This window comes from Diabrotica virgifera, chromosome 5 (genome assembly GCF_917563875.1).
Source record: "Diabrotica virgifera virgifera chromosome 5, PGI_DIABVI_V3a".
In the NCBI taxonomy this organism is placed as follows: domain Eukaryota; kingdom Metazoa; phylum Arthropoda; class Insecta; order Coleoptera; family Chrysomelidae; genus Diabrotica; species Diabrotica virgifera.
Window position 1 is genome coordinate 72,354,450 of NC_065447.1, and position 19,354 is coordinate 72,373,803.

Below are 19,354 nucleotides of genomic sequence, written 5' to 3' on the forward strand. Positions count from 1 at the left end.
TTGTCACAAAAATATTATCTAAGTACCTAGGTAGCGTGGGACAGTTCGCAGTCGTTTTAATCCTACTATAAAACTGAACCCATTAAAATCTAGGTAGCATGGGGGAGTTCGTAGTCGCCCACGACAATTGCCATCAAATTGCAAAAAAAAAAGGATTTTATTTTGTTGCTTATCGTTTGTGGTAGGTATAGTAGTACTATCTTTTTAAGGGACTCGTTAATATTCAGATCAGCGGGGTGCTATTTTTCGAAGTGTGAAATTTCATGAAGAATAGATCTACCTGTTTTATGGAATGATCCCTTGTTCATAGAATTTCACATCCGAACAATAGCATCCTGCTGAGTTGAATATTAATGAGATAATAGTAATTAATTAATAAATGGATTAATAAATATCAATAGCTCTTAGAAATATGGTAATACTATATCAAACTAACACCATAAATCAAATCTCATATTATTAATATACTCTGAAATACTTTACCAGGTACACCCCAACCAGAATAGGAATAGACGTGATACATTATTTCCCTCTTTTGTATTTCACACATCTTAGAACAAGCGCCCACTAAACATAAAATTCGTAATAGAGCAGGGCGGATCTGTTTTGAGGTGGATGTGAGAGGTGGCATTCGGATATTTGCAGATAAAGTTAGGTGACAACTTTAATAATTATAATTGACTTATGCTCCTTCTTAAATATGCCCGGAACATTAATAAAAAAATTTAAATATTTAAAACTTTCGAAACACATCGAATTTTTTCTATTTTTTTGCTTATAATTTTAAAACGATTGAAATAAAATAAACATAATTAAATTTTTTAAGACACACGACTGGTTAAAAATGTCTTGAATTATTACCTTTTCTGCAGAATAGCAATAAATACAAAATAAGGGGGCAAAATAAGCCTGATTTTGTTCAACGTTTTTCAACCACTTTGGGTCAAGTTAGAACCTTTGTAATTCACTAAAAAAATACTTATAACATACTTAAACAGTGCACAAAATTTCATTAAAATCGACCTAATAGATTTTGCATAATAATTTTGCAATCTAAATTTAAAAAAAAAAGTTCAAATTTTTTAAAAACTTTTTGAACAAAAAGTAGATTATTTAAAAGTTTGCAAATTTTTCTGCATATAAATAAGCGCTCTACTTATCTAATACATCTTACAGAATTAAAAGCGGATTAGTTAAGCAGCCTCAGCAATGTTTATAAATTTATAAATGCCTCAGCAATTTATAAACAATTTTTTGGGTTATAAAAAAATTTGGGCTGTCGCCAGGGAGGGGGTACAACGGCCTCCTTTATTTAGATGGTCTTACCCAAGTTTTTATATGTATTTTGACCAGTAGAACACAAATTTTTTGTGTAACAGTTGATACGGATGTTGATAAGATTGTTATAAACAAAGAACTTGAGAAATAACATAACAGCAGTTTTTCGCAAAATAAAACATTTTTTTGTATTACTTGGGTAATTCTAAGCAAAAATGTTTTTACAAGTTTTTTCGTAGGATACATAGTTTTCGAGATAAACGCGGTTGAACTTTCAAAAAATCGAGAAATTGCATTTTTTGACCCCGAATAACTTTTGATTAAAAAATAAAATAGCAATTCTGCTTACAGCATTTGAAAGCTTAAGTCAAATTATATCGGTGGTAATTATTTGCATTGCTAAAAATTCATTTTTTTATTGTTAAACAAAGCTACTTGTTTATAAGCCAAAAAATTGTTTATAATTTTCAAACATTGCTGAGGCCGCTTAAATAATCCGAAATTAATTCTGTAAAGCGTATTAGATAGGTCGAGCGCCTCTTTATATGTAAAAAAATTAGCTAACTTCTAAATGGTCTACTTTTTGTTCACAAGGTTTTTAAAAAATTTGAACTTTTTAAAAAAAATTAGATTACAAATTTATTATGCAAAATCTATTGGGTCGATTTTAATGAAATTTGTTAGACTCTAAGAATTAGATGCAAATATGTTCTAAGAATTTTATAAGCGAATGAATAAGTTTCCAAGTGCCACCAAAGTGATTAAAAAAAAGTATGTGTGTGTACTTTGTACGCACGTAAGAAGTTGTACTTCTATTATATGATTTAAATGAAAAGAATATACTTTTTATTTATATTTTATTTAAATATTAAACTAATTTATACTTACCACTTCTCAAACATTTTTATTAAAACAGTGCCAAAAATTAAAATAATAAAAGAATAAAACAGACACAAACACATTAAAAATGCCCCAAATGATTTCTGAACATTAATTGTCGGAAATTTTTTTAACTAAATACGTATTTTCTGAAAATAAAATTATATAATAAATATACTTACAATCATAAAATGTATAAAAAAAAATAAAAGTTTTTATTGGGATTCGAACCAGCTACCAGCGCGGTTGGTATATTGGGGCTTATTCGCCTTAAACGCTTCGCCACGGAGGCAATGTGTCATTATGTGCGAAGATCGACTAACTAAACAGATTAAGCTTTTGACATTTTTGAATTAAATTAAATTATTTTGATTTTGAATTGAAATGATTTAGAATTGAAAAAATACAACAAAAGATAGAGTAAGAAAACAATATATTAGGTGAACATTGATAGAAATTTTGATGGTAATCAAATTATGTAAATAAAAGTATTACATACTATGTATTTTGGTAGGTTCAAATAGGTAGATATGATACATTTACAATTATTACGTACCTGTTGCTTTTAAAAACTATTTAAATGTCACTACAATTATAAACCTTTTTGTTTCTGTCCTCACAACAATAAAACTAATATATTATACATTTCTTTACCTTCATATTGAACAATTATTTATTATTGACAGATCATTTCAACACCCAATCAGACCCCGTATAACGACTAATACCATACTGTCGGTGTGCGCATGCGCGCAGATCAATATAAATTCACCCTCAATCTCAATCGCGCCTAAAGAAGTATAACTTCAAAAATATTGAAAACAACAGGCTTATATTGCCCCCTTATTTTGTATTTATTGCTCATTTGCAGAAAGGGTAATACTTTAAGACATTTTTAATCATTCGCATATCATACAAAATTCAATTATATTTATTTTATTTTTCTACAACCTTGTTCCAAAACGAATAGTTTTAAAGTTATAAGCAAAAAAAGTAGAAAAAATCGATGTTTTTCGAAATTTTTAAATATTTTAATTTTTTTATTAATGTTCCGGGCATATTTGAGAAGGAGCATCAGTCAATTATTATTATTGAATTTGTCACCTAACTTTATCTGCAAAAATCCGAATGCCACCTCTCACATCTAAAAATAGAGTTTTTTCACAGATCAGTCCTGGTCTATAAGGGATTTGTTGAAGAATTTGACTATAAAGGAAGCAAAGAGAGTATGCTCACATCTATTCCTATTCCGGTCGGGGGTAGGGTTTAAAATAAGAAACAAACTTTATGGTAAAAATTTTTAATATTAAGTGTTTGATTTTATCAAAACTACATTATTTTACAATCAGTATTGTGTTCTGTTGCATTTATACAAATATATTTCAAAAAATTTTACTTGTCTAATTTTCTTACACGTTTATATCATACAGATTTTACAAAGCTACCAACCTGTACAAAAATATAGTATTCTTATCACTAATCGTCTATTGTCATGTCAGATAAAAGAAATTTACATAGAATATAAAGTAGGTTTTAATATTAATATATTTTTATAACTTATTACAATAACGGTACAATCTTTTAAATTAGATATACAACCTGAAAAAGTACAAGTGAAAATTTTGTTTCTGATTGTGGCACTCAAGATTTAATTATTTGACCGCATAGTTAATTGGATTTTGGAATTTGGTTACCTTATGAACATTATCCTAGTGCTAAATTGTGCTAAATCTAACTATAGTACATTCTATAAAGGTAAAATATTGCAAAACCTCTAAATTTTAAAGAACCGCTTGGATTGACATGAAATTTGGCATACACATAGCTAACAAGTCAAATAAAAAGTGATATTGTGCCGATGTGTGCTTTTGCCCTAGGGGTGAGTTTCACCCCCTTTTGGGGATGAAAAATATATGTTCCAAATAAGACCGGAAATGGATAAAATGACTAATTCTAAGAAAATTTTTTTCCATAAAGTTTTTTTCACCTATTTAATACTTTTCGAGTTATTTGCGAGTGGATATGTTAATTTTTTTACAAACTAACCACGTTTTCAGACGGTTTTTCGCAAATAACTCAAAAAGTAAGTAGTTATTTGCTCGAAAAAAAATTGCTATCAAAAATATAGCACGTAAAAAAGTGAAAAAAAATGGTGTATATATTAGGTCACTATACCTAGTAGAAGCAGAGTTATAGCTAATGAAAAATAGGTTCATATCCGTCAAATTCCAAATCGAATATTTTAACGTACCATAACCAAAAAACGAAGCACTGTTTTGAGCAAAACTCATTTTAACTTTTTTAATATATTTAAAAAATGTTTTGTTTAAAAAAAAATTTAGCGTCAAAAGTAAACAAGTTACGCTCAAAATAAAGTTGGTCCCTTTTTCGAAATCTGAAAAATCACCCCCTAATTTGCATTTCACATGAACTTAATTGTTACCACTTCACAAGTTTTTTTTAGTCGCGTAATTTATTGATCATATGATCTGTAAATTTCATCGGTTCAAACTCCTTATTTTTGAAAGAGCTGTAGTTAAAAGCGCTTGAACGAGTCACTTATCATGAGTGTATGCAAATTTAGAAACACCGAATCTTAACCAATTTTTGTCTTACAGGAAAACAAAAAAATACAAAATATTCAGAAAAGTAAAGCCGACTTTTTTTATTCTTTAAGATTTTTGGTATCACTAACAATTTTTAAGTTATTTAAAAAAAAGCATTTTTTTCGATATTAAAATTCTTAAAAATTTTAATTTAAAACTAAATTTTTTTCGAAAATAAGCACTTTGAATCGATGAAACTTACAGATGATATAAACACAACATAAGTAACTTGTGAAGAGATAACGATTAACTTTATTTAAGTTGCTAATTGGGGGGTGATCTTCCTGATTTTTTTTTGCCAAAACAAAAGGGACCAACTTTATTTTGAGCGTAACTTGGTTACATTTGATGCTAGAAATTTTTTTTATAAAAACAGACATAAGGCTTTTGTTAAACACTTTAAAAAAGTTGTAATGTGTTTTCCCCAAGAAGGCTTCATTTGGATATTTCACATTGAATTATTCTATTTTAAATTTTTCGAATATGAACCTATTTTTCATTAGTATAACTCTGCTTTTGCTAGGTATAGAGACCTGATATATATACCGTTTTTTTTTTCACTTTTTTATAGGATATAGTTTTGGTAAGAATATTTTTTTCGACAAATTGCCCACGTTTTGAGTTATTTGCGAAAAACCGTTTAAAAACGTGGTTATTTTTTTGAAAAATGAGCATATTCACTTGCAAATAACTCAAAAATATTGATTTGGTGAATAAACTCTATAGATCAAAAGTTGTTTAAAATTAGTCAGTTTATCCATTTCGGGACTTATCTTGAACATATATTTTTTCACCCCCGAGATGGGGTGAAACTCACCCCTAGGGCAAAAGCACACATCGTCACATATCACTTTCTTTTTGGCATGTTAGCTATGCGTATGCCAAATTTCATGTCAATCCAAGCGGTTCTAAAATTTACAGCAAAAACCGTGAAAGAATGTACATAAATATAAAAAACCGGCATACACAAACACATTACATATTTTACAAATATTCAGTATTATATTTAATTTCTTAAGTTTTTCAGCACACATGAGTCAAAAGTGTTTGGAAAATATCTTTAATTTGAAATATTTTGAATTATACATATGGAGACTCATAAGATGTATATGCTTGACTCGTAGAAAGAAATACAGGGTTAATAATCCAATATACCGCATAAGTATTATTTTACATTACCTACTGCTACAGATACAGAATTTTATAGGTTACAAAAATTTAATATAGTTTTTATCTTAGAAAAAACAAAGTCAAAAAAAAAGAGGAAAAATTATCAAGTATTTACCACAATCTACTACCCTAATACGAATATTTACATTACTATAATTAATACACATAATTATTTAAACTTTTACAAATAATTTAAGTACATAAAAATATATTTTATATCGAATCTAACGTAATAGTAACATTAAGAAGTCTATTTTAGCATACGATATCACTTTGACTATATACTAAAAAAATCCATGCCTTTTTGCATTTTAATAATATGTTTCTATATTGTACATAATGAATATACAGACAGGGGGTCAAAATTATGGAATACATTTTCTCTAAAATGGACGACTTTGAAAATAAATCCCGAAACAGGTCGATTTTTATTTTGAAAATATAATTTGTTAGCATATTATATAGTGACATAATCCACCTGGTAGTGATGACGTAATCGATGATTTTTCGTAAATGGGAATATGTGTGGTGTGGTAGCTCATTAGAAAGGTTGTGTAATTCTCTATTCAGTAATTTAAATATTAACATAAATTTAAACAGGGTGGCCAAACAAATAAATTTTTAATTAAATTAATTGACGCAAAAAGAAGAACTTATGTTATTTATTTAACTTAAAATACGTTTTACGGCTGTCAGAAAATAGAAAAAAATGTTTATTTACCAAATAAACATTGCTTTTCGCTTAAATTAAATCTTCTAACTGTCAAGAGGCATGTGGGAGAGTGTTTAACATTATTGAATTTAAGCAAAAATCGATGTTTGTTTCTAAAATAAGCATTTTTTTATTTTCTGACAGCAGTAAAATATATTTTCAGTTAAATAAATTATATACATTCTTATTTTGCGCCAATTTAATCAAAAAATTATTTTTTTTGCCACCCTGTATAAATATTGATAATAATGTTTATATTACTGAATAGAACATTGAACAACCTTTCAAATGAGCTACAACACAGCCCCTATTCTCTTTTAAAAAATTATCAATTACTTCATCACGCCCAGATGGATGACGTCACTAGTATGATATATGCCAACAAATCATAATTAAGCATATTAAAATAAAAATAGACCTATTTCGGGATTTATCTCGAAAATGAATTTATTCCATAATTTTGCTCCTCACTATATAAACAAATCCATAATTGTTGGAGTTCATCCTTAGCTACGTATCCCAAATAAATTAAAATAGTGTAAACAAAAATATGTAAGTCAAAAAGTATGAAGTAAAATCTGCACAAAACGAATTAATGGAAACTATAGATGTCAAAAAGGGATTACGTCAAAGGGATGTGAATACTCGAGGAGCAATGATTAATAAGTGTGCAAATATTAACGTTTGCTGAGACCTGTTGACATAAGCGCCAGGTGATGATGACGAGAAATGAAATGAAGAGGAATGATGGAGGCATTCAATTAAAATAGAACAGGATGCAGAAAATAGCTTAAGAGCATAGGCGCAAAATGTCGCCTGTCAAAATGTTCTCTGTGTTTTAAATGTATTCATATTTTTCGAATCCTGAGAAAACTAATAAATATTTTTGAAAAATCTAAACGCAGAATGAAAGATTACATTATTACCGAGGGCCGAAAGTCCCTTAGAATAACCAAAAAGTTTCTTTTGAATGATATATTTGAAATTAAAAGTCAATTAAATTTTCTCTTCTTTTTCACTTCTGTATCTAATTAAAATAAACAATATAGAAGTTTTCAGGTACTTTTGGCCCTCGGTAATAACGTAATCTTTCATTTTGTGTTTAAATTTTTCAACAATACTTATTAGTTTTCTCAGAGTTAGAAAAAAAAATAAATAGATTTAAAACACATTGAAAATTGTGACAGGCGACATTTTGCGCCTAAACCCTTAAAATCAATCTGCTTCAAATAATGCCTGCAAGTAAAAACTTAGAAATATGGCAGCTACAAAATCTAATGATAGGAGAAACATTAAGGGGGTAAAAATCTTAACATACTTAGGATCTCTAATTACGTCTGGTAACAAGGTTGCAAAGAAAGTGATGGGCGAGTATTCATTGCTATTGCAATGTTAATATTTTATTTAGTCCAGAGAAATAAGATTTTTCTCGTGACAGATCCCCTCCAGGCCGAAACCAAATTTTTTGTGTGGTATGGACATCTGTTATAATAACCTATATGTTTCCTGCAGCCGATTTTGATGATATACATAGTTATAAACAAATAAAAATCAAAAAATCGTAAATTTTCGCTTTTTTCGTCTATTATCAAAAAGTTAAGCATTTTAAACAACTTTGAGCGTAAGAAACTCATAAACCGTATAAATTACTTCAATATGGCGTTCGCTGAATATGTCTATCCTAATTGGTTGCTTAGAAAATTGCAAAATAAATCATAAATTTTGAGTTTATATAAATATTCTTAACCTATGTAAAAATTAACTTAGAACCTTCTTATTACACAGAATCCTGAGACTTCTGGTGCTTAAACCATGCCCTAAATTTTAAAGCAATTGGTCAAATATTTTAAAAGTTATTTAATTTTTTTCTGCCAAATTCATTTTTTGCCACACTACATAAGTCAGAAAATGATGAAGTTTCAGTAATACTTCGGAGAGTTTATGAAAGAAGAACATGCATACTCTTAACTTATTTAAAAAAAATGACTAAAAGTAATTTTAAACAGTGTAAAATTATTTTGCAAGAACATGTCGATTTTTTGCTTACTTATAAACAATTAGAATATCTTTTTAACCGTTACCCGTAGAAAATTATTTTTTCATATTTAGAAAGACTGAATTTTTATACACATTTAAAAGAAAAACAATTGTCCTAGGACAATTAGGGACGAAGTTAGCCCCCCCCCCTTTTTAATTCACATGTTCTAACAAAATAATTTTGCAATATATATAATTATTTTTTGTCATTTTTTTTAAATAAGGTAATAGTATAAATTTTCTTCTTTCATAAACTATCCAAAATATTACTGAAACTTTATCATTTTGTGACTTGTAGTGTTACAAAAAAAATTATTTGGGATAAACAAATTAAATGACTTTTAAAATATTTGACCAATTGCTTTAAAATTTGGGGTATGATTTAAGCACCAGAAGTCTCAGCATTCTGTGTAATAAGAAGGTTCTAAGTTAATTTTTACATAAGTTATGAATATTTATAAAAACTCAAAATTTATGATTTATTTTGCAATTTTCTAAATAACCAATAAGGATAGACATATTCAGCGAACTTTATATTGAAGTATTTTATACGATTTATGAGTTTCTTACTCTCAAAGTTGTTTAAAGTGCTTAACTTTTTGGTAATAGACGAAAAAAGCGAAAATTTACCCTTTTTTGATCTTCACCTGTTTATAACTATGTATATCATCAAAATCGGCTGCACGAAACATATAGGTTATTATTTTAAAAAATATCCATACTTCTCAAAAAATTTGCTTTCGGCCTGGAGGGGGTTGTGTCACCAACAAGATATTTTTTTCCTTATTTCTTTGAACTAATTGCGAAATTAGGCAACTAGGCTCAGCTTACAACTAAGACTGCAAGCAAAACAGAATTCCAAATAAATAAACAAAACCTGAATAAGAGATAAACAGGTACTCACATACAATTTTGGTATACCTTTGAAATGTAAGAAAAATATACCACTATACTGGTTCAATCAAACTGAAATTAAACCAATAAATGCCAAAAAGTGGAAACGACTACACCCAATTTATAAAAATTTTTCAAAATTTGATGAAAAAGGAAGAAAGAGGAGTATTCGAAATCCTGCAAAAATAAAACGATTTGCAAAGGGCGTAGCAAGACATTATTTCATTTACTCATTCAGCATTAAAATCCCTAGGGATTTTAGCTAACGCTCAAAATCCAATTCTTGAGTGAGCTGGATAACTCCTCTGGCATTTATAGCTTGCTGTGTGTCTTTGCTGTTTTCGTGACTCTTTTCCATTTCTTTCTGTCCTTGCACTCAAATTTCCACTATTTCACATTCATTGCTCTAATGTCTTCTTCTACATTATCTAGCCAGCTTCTTATGGGTCTTCCTCTACACCTGGGTCATAGTGGTGTCCAGTTAGTTATCCTTGTCAACATATCTGATAGTGGGCATCTCTGTATATATCCTATCCATTCTAATCGAAGAGATTTTATGTATCTGACTATATTTTCTCTTTAACTCTTCTTCAATTTCGGCATTTGTTCTCATTTGTATTTCTCCCTCTCTTATTACATTGTGGCCCAGTATTGTTATCATTATTTTTCTTTCAAATTTCAGAAGGCTATCTTCCTTTTTCTTTTTAATCCATGTTGTTTCCATCTCATATGTAAAAACAGGTGTTATTAAGGTCTAATATAGGTTGATCTTTGTTCCCTTACTTAGAATTTTGCTTCTCAGCAGATTTCTATTCATTCCATATTTATGTTTTTTGGCCTGTCATAATTATTTTCCATATTCTCTATTTTCCGGTTTTCCGTATTGTTACTCCCGCAACAAAAATGTTGAGGACCACAGAAAAACTAGCAACAATTATAAACTGAAGAACAGATACGAGAGAATATAGTTCAGAAAAAGAGATTAAAATTCAATAGTATTAAGTTTTTCAAAAAACTAATTAATAAAACAATCAGAAACCCCAAGAGGTTAAAATGAAAAAAAAAAAGAATAGGAGGACAAAAATCGAATTATTGGCTGGTACAGTACTTCGGTTTGTAGAAATAAATTTAATAGGAAATGAGTAAAATCAGTAACTATAGAAAGTCGATTAAAAGTACTTAGCAGTGAAAGTAAAATATACATGAAGTATATAGGTAAATAACGGCATTTTGAGATTTCAAAAAAGTAAATTAATAAAAAAACTTAATAAAATTACAAGAATGAAAAAAAATTTTAAAAAAATGCAAAATACAAAATGTAAATGCATAGAAAGCACATATTTTTTATAATAATTGGTTTTAATAAGAAAAAATTATTTTAGATTGTAAATTAAATTGAACCACTATGTATATTACTTCCGCACATGGACAACAATTTTAGGTAGGTACTCTTTTTCGAATATATTATATTTGTGGGTGTGTGTGGGTAAAGATGTTATCAGTCCACTATATCAGTGTTTATTATGGTTTTACTAAAAACAATATAATATTATTTTTTATGTCAGTTTTATCAAGTTGATCAAACTTACGTGTTCACAATTTTAAAGGTCAAATTATTCAATTTTTATTAGGTTATCAGTAGTAATTGCACAAGAGCTCTGAAATTATTGAATTTTTCCCGAGTGACACTTTGACAGTTTTAAATTCACGAGCCGAAGGCGAGTGAAATTATGTCAAAGTGTCACGAGAGCAAAAATTCTATATTAATTTCAGAGGTCGAGTGCAATTTGTTGCGATTATTTCATGAATAAAACTGTTCAAAACCAAAATTTTATTTTAATTTATTTATGTAAGTACCATTAAGATTAAAATTCATCACTTTTATAATTTGTAAAACATTAATTGTCATTAATGTCACTGAATGTATTTTTTCGTAGCAACGAAGGGCATCTGACGTAATATACTTAACGACAGGAGATTATCAAAAATTATAGATTTAATTCAGATTTCTGTAGCTTTCTATTGGTCAGAATCTCCTATGAATGAAATAATCAGTAGTAATTGCACAAGAGCTCTGAAATTATTGAATTTTTCCCGAGTGACACTTTGACAGTTTTAAATTCACGAGCCGAAGGCGAGTGAAATTATGTCAAAGTGTCACGAGAGCAAAAATTCTATATTAATTTCAGAGGTCGAGTGCAATTTGTTGCGATTATTTCATGAATAAAACTGTTCAAAACCAAAATTTTATTGCAATTTATTTATGTAAGTACCATTAAACATACAGTTTTTATAAATATTTGACGATTGAAACTCATCACTTTTATAATTTTTAAAACATTAATTGTCATTAATGTCACTGAATGTATTTTTTGGTAGCAACGAAGGGCATCTGACGTAATATACTTAACGACGGGAAATTATCAAAAATTATCGATTTAATTCAGATTTCTGTAGTTTTCTATTGGTCACAAGCTCCTATGAATGAAATAATCGATGAAACAAACAACATAAAATACGAAATATGAATAAAAATTGCCTATATCCCACATAGAAATAAAAATCGGTAATCCCTGATATTTTCAAGTTGCTACAGATGAGTTTAAAAAATAAAATATCGAAAATATAATTTACGTAATTTAGTATGTCAACAAATATAAAATACAAGGGGTGCTCAATATAATTTTGTTCTGACTGTAATCAATTAATAAGTAAAAAATTACTTTGTATTATAAATTAAAAAAATCAACCCGGTCAGATATTATTTTAAATTTTTTGGATCATGCAAAACAAACAAGGTTTTTTGTAAAATTTCGTTGTAAGTTGATCGTTTTCGAGTTACAAACAATTTAAAACTGAAAAGATAACGATTTTCAAAATTCAAAATCATAAGTAACAAATATCATTTTTTTAAATTACAAATTATTTAAATAAAATCTGAAACGCTATTCTATCATTTCTTGATACTGAAGTGCTGTGGGCTTGATTTTAAAACATTGTTTTTCTATGGATGTCATACAATGTGCCTACATACAATCTCACTACTTAGATACATTCAAAATGAAACATTTCTCACGCAGTGAGAAAAGTCGGCCATTGCCGGTTTTTCATATACCTGATCGCCGTTTCATGGTAACATTCAAAATACAAACACAATTATTTTTGTCAAAAAAAAATGTGTTGAAGCAAAACTTACCAAAAACTACCTTTTAAAACTGTTCAACTATAACTGTGAATTATAATTTTAAATAAATAAAGTAAAGAATTTAATTGGAATAGAGATATTAAACAAGGAGATAGTCTCAGCCCTTTACTATTCATAATCGTAATGAACGAATTATTAGGAAAATCTAGACCAAGAACCAACCAAACTAAAGGCAATAATAGGATACCATAGATTAAAACCGGGAACAATAGAGTCCTTAATGTATGCGGAAGACGTAGTACTACTAGCAGATTCCAAAAACAAAATGCAGAAACTAACGGATATATGGATAAAGGGAATAGAAGAGCTAAAAATGGAAATAAACGAGGAAAAAAGTAAGATAACGATAATAAACAGCAAAGAAGATAATGAAATAAAGATAAAATGCAAAAACTCAGAACTGGAAATAGTTACAACTTACAAATACCTGGGAAGTATCATTACCAATGACGGAAAAATAAATTGGGAAATAACAAATAGAGCAAAGAAATCAAACAAGTTATACTATGCCTTTGTCCCAATACTAGGAAAAAGAGAACTTAAAAGAGAGACACAAATAAACATATATAACACAATAGTGATACAGAGTGTGCTTTATGCAAGTGAAAACTGGACAATTCTTTAAAAACATAAGAGCAGGAGCAGAATAAATGCAGTGGAGATGAGACATTTAAGAAGGATAGTTGGAATGACAAAATGGGATGGATTAAGCAACGAGACTATTAGGAAAATGGCCAACCAAGAACCAATAATGAATAAACTAAAAAAGAGACAAATGAATTGGTATGGGCAAATGATGAGGATACCACCCAACAGAATTACGAGAAAAGTCCACGAAGCAAAGAACATTATAAAAAGAAAAAGAGGCAGACCAAGAAAAAGATGGATACAGCAAATAGTAGAGGTGGGAAAAGTTAAAAAAAATCACTCAAGGAATTAAAAATAATGGCAGAAAACAGAAAAGAATGGAAGAGATGGGTGAATGTAAATTAAAATAGCGATCCCATATCCGACACCCTGATAAGGAAGGGTATAAGGAAGGGGAGAAATAAAGAAAGAGAAATAAATAAAGTATATAAATATTAAGAATATTAAATACATATTATGTGTATATATGTATTTTATTTCCATTGAGGCATATAATATACCTAGCACCTAACTTATTTAATTTTGAAATTTGAACTCTTGACAAAAACTCATCCATAGAAAAAGTACAGTGTACAACACGTAAGAAAATGACATATTTCTCCCTCGCTTGATTTGCGGTGAAACAAACTTCTGCGCTCGTGAGAAATATGTCTTTTTTCTCTCTTGTTGTGCAATATACTATTTTTAGTTGCTAATGCAGCCCTATCGCCCGTCTTCCCATAAGTAACCTTCCTCATTATTAATCAAAAAATATTAGTTTTCAGTCTGCTGGGATGTAGAGTAACATTATGTTGTTTTATATGCCATTAGAGTGAAAATTTAGTCAATTAAAAAATATATTTTAGAATAAAACATGTCAAAAATTATTATCGAGACCTGATAGAAGAAGGTTTGAACTTGAATTTAGATGCTTGATGATTACAAAAATAATGTTTTTTACTTATGTTTTTCAGCCTTAAAAATCGTCTATTTTCCGTTTTTTTTTTAGTTTTAAATTGTTTATTATGTTTATTATTATTAACTCGAAAACGATTAACTTATGTAAGAGAAAAATTACAACACTTTTTTGTTTCGAATGATCCAAAAGATCTAAAATATCTACCTGACCCGAATTTTTTTATTTATAAAAAAAAGTAATTTTTTAATAATAATTATTAATTAGCTGTACTCAGAAAAAAATTATATCGGGCACCTCTTGTTTTTTATAACTTTTAATACCGGGTGTCCACTATTTTCCCCCATTTTAACAGCCTATAACTTCTAAAGGGCACAAGATAGAAATATGCGGAAATGTTTTATTTTAGTAAAAGTTTTGGTTGAATGAATTAAATTTTTTATGTCGCTTTCAAATACGAAAAGAAAAATGGCGGATTTTTGAAAAAAACGTTGTTGACTGTTTTTTAATAGAACACCCAGTATATTTTTTTTGTAAATTGAAAGAAAGGTCATTCACCTATCCAGCGATATAAAGTTTTTCAAAATCGGGTGTCAAATCACTGAGTAATTAATTTTTAAAATGAGGAGCAACGTGGATATCACATATCTAAATAACATAACTAAGCAAATTGATATTATGTTATGAGATTTCCATATTGCATCTCTCATTTGAAAAATTAATTGCTCAGTCATTTGACAACAGATTTTAAAAAATTTTATATCGTTGGATAGGTAAATGATCGTTTTTTCAAGTTTTTAGGTAAATTACCATTCTTATATCGCTTTTAAATAAAAAATGGCGGATTTTTGAAAAAAAAAGCTTTGAATTTTTTTTCCAACACCCAGTATATTTCTTTATAGCTTGAAAAAACGGTCATTTACCTATCCAGCGATATAAAAATTTTTAAAATCGGTTGTCAAATGACTGAGCAAATAATTTTTAAAATGAGAGATGCAATGTGGAAATCATATAACATAATATCCTTTGGCTTAGTTATGTTATTTAGGTATGCTATATCCACGCTGCACCGCTCATTTTAAAAATTAATTACTCAGTGATTTGACAACCGATTTTGAAAATCTTTATATCGCTGGATAGGCGAATGACCCTTCTTTCAATTTGCAACAGAATATACGGGGTGTTCTATTAAAAAAAAATTCAACAACGTTTTTTTCCAAAAATTCGCCAGTTTTTTTTTCGTATTTGAAAGTGATATAAAAAATTCAATACATTCAGACAAAACTTTTACTAAAATAAAACATTTCAGCGAAAACCGCATCTTTCTATCTTAAGCCGTTTAGAAGTTATAGGTAGTTAAAATGGGGAAAAATATAAATGGACACCTGGTATAATAAATTACTATAAGCAAAACATTAAAACGGTATGGATTATTTTGTATTGCCTAATTATTTAAATAAATACCTAATCATTAATGAGAATTACCGTTAGAAATAATCGGTCCATCGATGGTGTTGTTGTTGTTCATAATCAACTGCTCCTCATCGGAATATATCACAGTGGTCTTATCGAATACTTTTCCTTTTACTCTGATTTCCAAGTTTTCTCCAGCGTACGAGAGTAGAGGAGATATCTCCACCTCGTTACTTGTTACTTTTCCGCCCGCATTTTCTATATACTTTTTATGAAGTCTCAGCAGATCTCTCTTAGACGTACTAGGACAATCGACAGCTGTGCCTTCTTTGTTATCAGCATTTTTAAGGGCACTGAATTCGCTACTGCGAGGAACTTCCCACGTGACAAAATTGTTTGTAAATTGAAAGACGTCGAACACGAATTTTTCAATTTTGATGCCGTTGGGCGAAGTGGGACTAATTTTTTCACCTTCTGAGTTGACGTGTGGAATTTTCTTCTTAGCTACGTGAAGTTTTAACTGCGACTCGAAACTGTTTGCTATTTTATTCAAAAAGTCAGTTGTAAAGAAGTGATTGCAAATATTTCCGGAACTAAAAACAAGGTTGCCGTCTGAATCGCGCAAGTTTGCGGTTTTTTCGGTTATTTCACTATATTCTACGACTTGGAACTTACCATCAATTTGACAAACGACACCGATTGCTTCATTTGGTCCAGATTTCTTAACAACTTTTGCACCACATTCTGCTTCTTTTTTCACACAATAACCAATAAACACAGGATCCGCTACTTTAACCAGAATATTGTCCACACTATGCGCATGAAGATACTTTATACCCCGTTTCTTCATATCATCTAGGATGCCATTTTTCTGAAGAGCTCTGTAAATTCCACCATTACCGTCCGGAGCAAGAGCTACAGACCGATTACTTTCTAAGAAGATCTTGCCATTGAAGTCAAAACACGGCAATAAACCCTGTTTAAAAAGCACAACATCTTTTTTGTCTAGTCCGAAATAGTCATGTTTTCGTAAAAACTTTTCTGTTGTTTCGTCTGTTGGTCCACTTGTCATTATATACCAAACTATTCTTCCAGAATGTCCTGTTTGTTGTTTAGCAAGACTCATCACTTTTCTTATCCTTTCGGCTTGAATTTGAAATAGGGTTTTGCTGGATGGTAGCCCTACTGAGTACATGCCTTTGGGATAGTTAACACCGAGCCTGGTACCTTGACCTCCCGCCATAAGAAGCACTGCCACATGCCCATTTGCGATTTCTTCTAAACCAATTTTTTTGTATTGCGCTAAAACATCTGAATTAACTTCTTCTTCGGATTCAAACGTATGGGCTGGTACTGGTTTCATCTTACTGTCCAACTTTGTTCCTTGATCGTTAAGGGACAGCATTGCATTTTTAAACAATTGATTCGCTTCGCCAAAATTTATTGTGTTAAGTTGATCCACAAATACATCTTGTTCTTCGTTGGTAAGTTTATCCCAGAATTGAATCAGGTGTGATTGACCGTTTCGTTCTAATATTGCACGAAGTTCCGTTATTGTTGCCATGTTTATAATTTCAGTCACAAACTTTCACTGCCGTTTAAAACATTCGTTGAATAAAACTTAGCGGCGAATGACTTACTCAACTTTGAGTACCTTGTTTATGGTTGTTTTAAGGACCACTCCAATCTTAGAATGTGCATGCAATCAAGACATGCGCACCGCTTAAATTCCTGCGTATTCACTTACCGCTTACCACTTTTACTAAAGACAAATTTTATATTAGTCTATGCGCCTACTATCTATTGTAATATCATTGATAAGATTAGATAGAATTTATTTTTGAATTATTTCGAAATTTCTGATAATTGAAATTATAATAATTTTTACAGATAACAATAGGTAGATACGTGTTTTGAAATACGTAATTGATTTTATCTATAGCAAATGCATCCGGTTATTTAAATTATTGCTCTTTAAATTTAAACTTTTTTCCTGAAAAATTCAAAAATTCTCGAAATATTTTGAAAGATTTATTATTAAGAGAGAATCACCATAGTTTTCTTCTTAAAAATGTTCTTTTTGTGTTTTTTTAGTGTGCAGTAAGCTGCAGTGCTCCCTGTAGCAAGTTTTTATCCCATTGTTTTCATGGTCTTCCCACTGATAGTCTTCGTCTTGGAAAATCGTCTCTCGCCGCCTTTACTAGTCTATTTGTTGTCATTTGGCATGATAGTTCCATTTTTCGCTCCTCTTTCTTACCAAGTCCTTAGTGTTCTCCACTTTCCACCTTCATCATATTATATCTGTACCTCTAGCTCTCTCTGATAGTGTTATCATGAATTTTTGTAAGGGGTTTCATCTTTGCCATTTCTACCATTATTTTTGTTCCCTATGTGTTAGATCGTGTTTCTGTCGCCTATGTCATTATTGATCTCATAAATGTTTTGAAAATTCTGAGTTTCATTTCTTTTCCGATTTTCCATTTTCATTTTCATTTCTCCATATTGTTTTATTTAGGCATTCTGCGGTTCTGTTTGATCTATTCACGTGATCTTTCACATCTGTTTCGGGCATATGCACCCACCTTATCATGGGTCGACAAACAAAAGAGTGCTGTTACTCTCAACTGGACACTTCTATCCAATATACCTCGAGCAGACAAACTCGTGATTTCAATGTTCGTGTCGGCACGGATTCTGACCTTTATCCGGGTACAATCTGTAAAGAGGAGATGACAATAGCATCTCTAATGGAATTATCTTGCTCAATTCATCATCATCATCATTTGGCTCTACAACTCTATGTGAGTCTTGGCCGCGTTTACTATTTCCCTCCATTGTTGTCGGTCCTGAGCAGCTATTTCCCATTGCTGTACTCCCATTTTGCGTAGATCGCTGGCTACTGCGTCCTTCCATCTCTTTCTTGGGCGACCAACTGATATTTTTCCATCGGGCCTTTCCCAGAATGTGGCCTTTAGAAGTCTTTCGTCAATTGATCTTAGTACGTGACCCGCCCATCGTATTCTGTTTGATTTAATGTAGCGTACTATGTTTTCATCTCCGTATATTGTCTGGAGTTCATCATTGTGTCTTTTTCTCCATTCTCCTGTTGTCTCTTCTCTGCAAGGCCCATAGATAGTCCGCAGTATCTTTCTTTCAAGTACCAGTAATTTTTTTGTTTCCCGCTGATTCAGAGTCCAGGTTTGGCTTCCATACGTTATTGTGGGACGAATTATTGTCTTATATACTCTTATTTTTGCTGGTCTTGAGAGTATTTTTGATTTAAGTAGGGTCCTTAACGAGTAATATGCCCTGTTTTCTGCAATAATCCTGGCTGCCACGTCCTTTTCCTAGTTATTTTCAGATGTTATGATCGCTCCCAAGTACTTAAATTCTTTGACGACTTCAAAATTGTATTCATTAATTGTTACGTTTTGTCTAACCCTTGGTCTTGGGTTCTTCGTAACCACCATGTACTTGGTCTTGTCCTCGTTGACCTTAAGACCAACTTCCTTGGCTCCGTTCTCGAATAGGGTGAAAACTTCTTTGCATCTCTGGTGGATTGTGCAATTGTGTCCACGTCATCCGCAAAGGAAAATAGTATTTTTGATCCTTGGGCG

The 19,354-nt window shown here is 30.2% G+C and overlaps 1 protein-coding gene across 2 annotated transcripts in view; it reads right to left on the reverse strand.

Moving 5' to 3' along the window:
• Positions 1-17,503, reverse strand: part of LOC114329772 (UDP-N-acetylhexosamine pyrophosphorylase) — a 111,300-nt gene extending 93,797 nt beyond the window's left edge. For both annotated transcript variants that reach the window (XM_050650129.1, XM_028278981.2), the window contains exon 1: positions 15,810-17,503. In XM_050650129.1, the coding sequence (XP_050506086.1) occupies positions 15,810-17,301 (1,492 nt within the window). In that variant the 5' untranslated portion in view covers positions 17,302-17,503. The remainder of the gene's footprint in view (positions 1-15,809) is intronic.
• Positions 17,504-19,354: the final 1,851 nt, after the last annotated feature.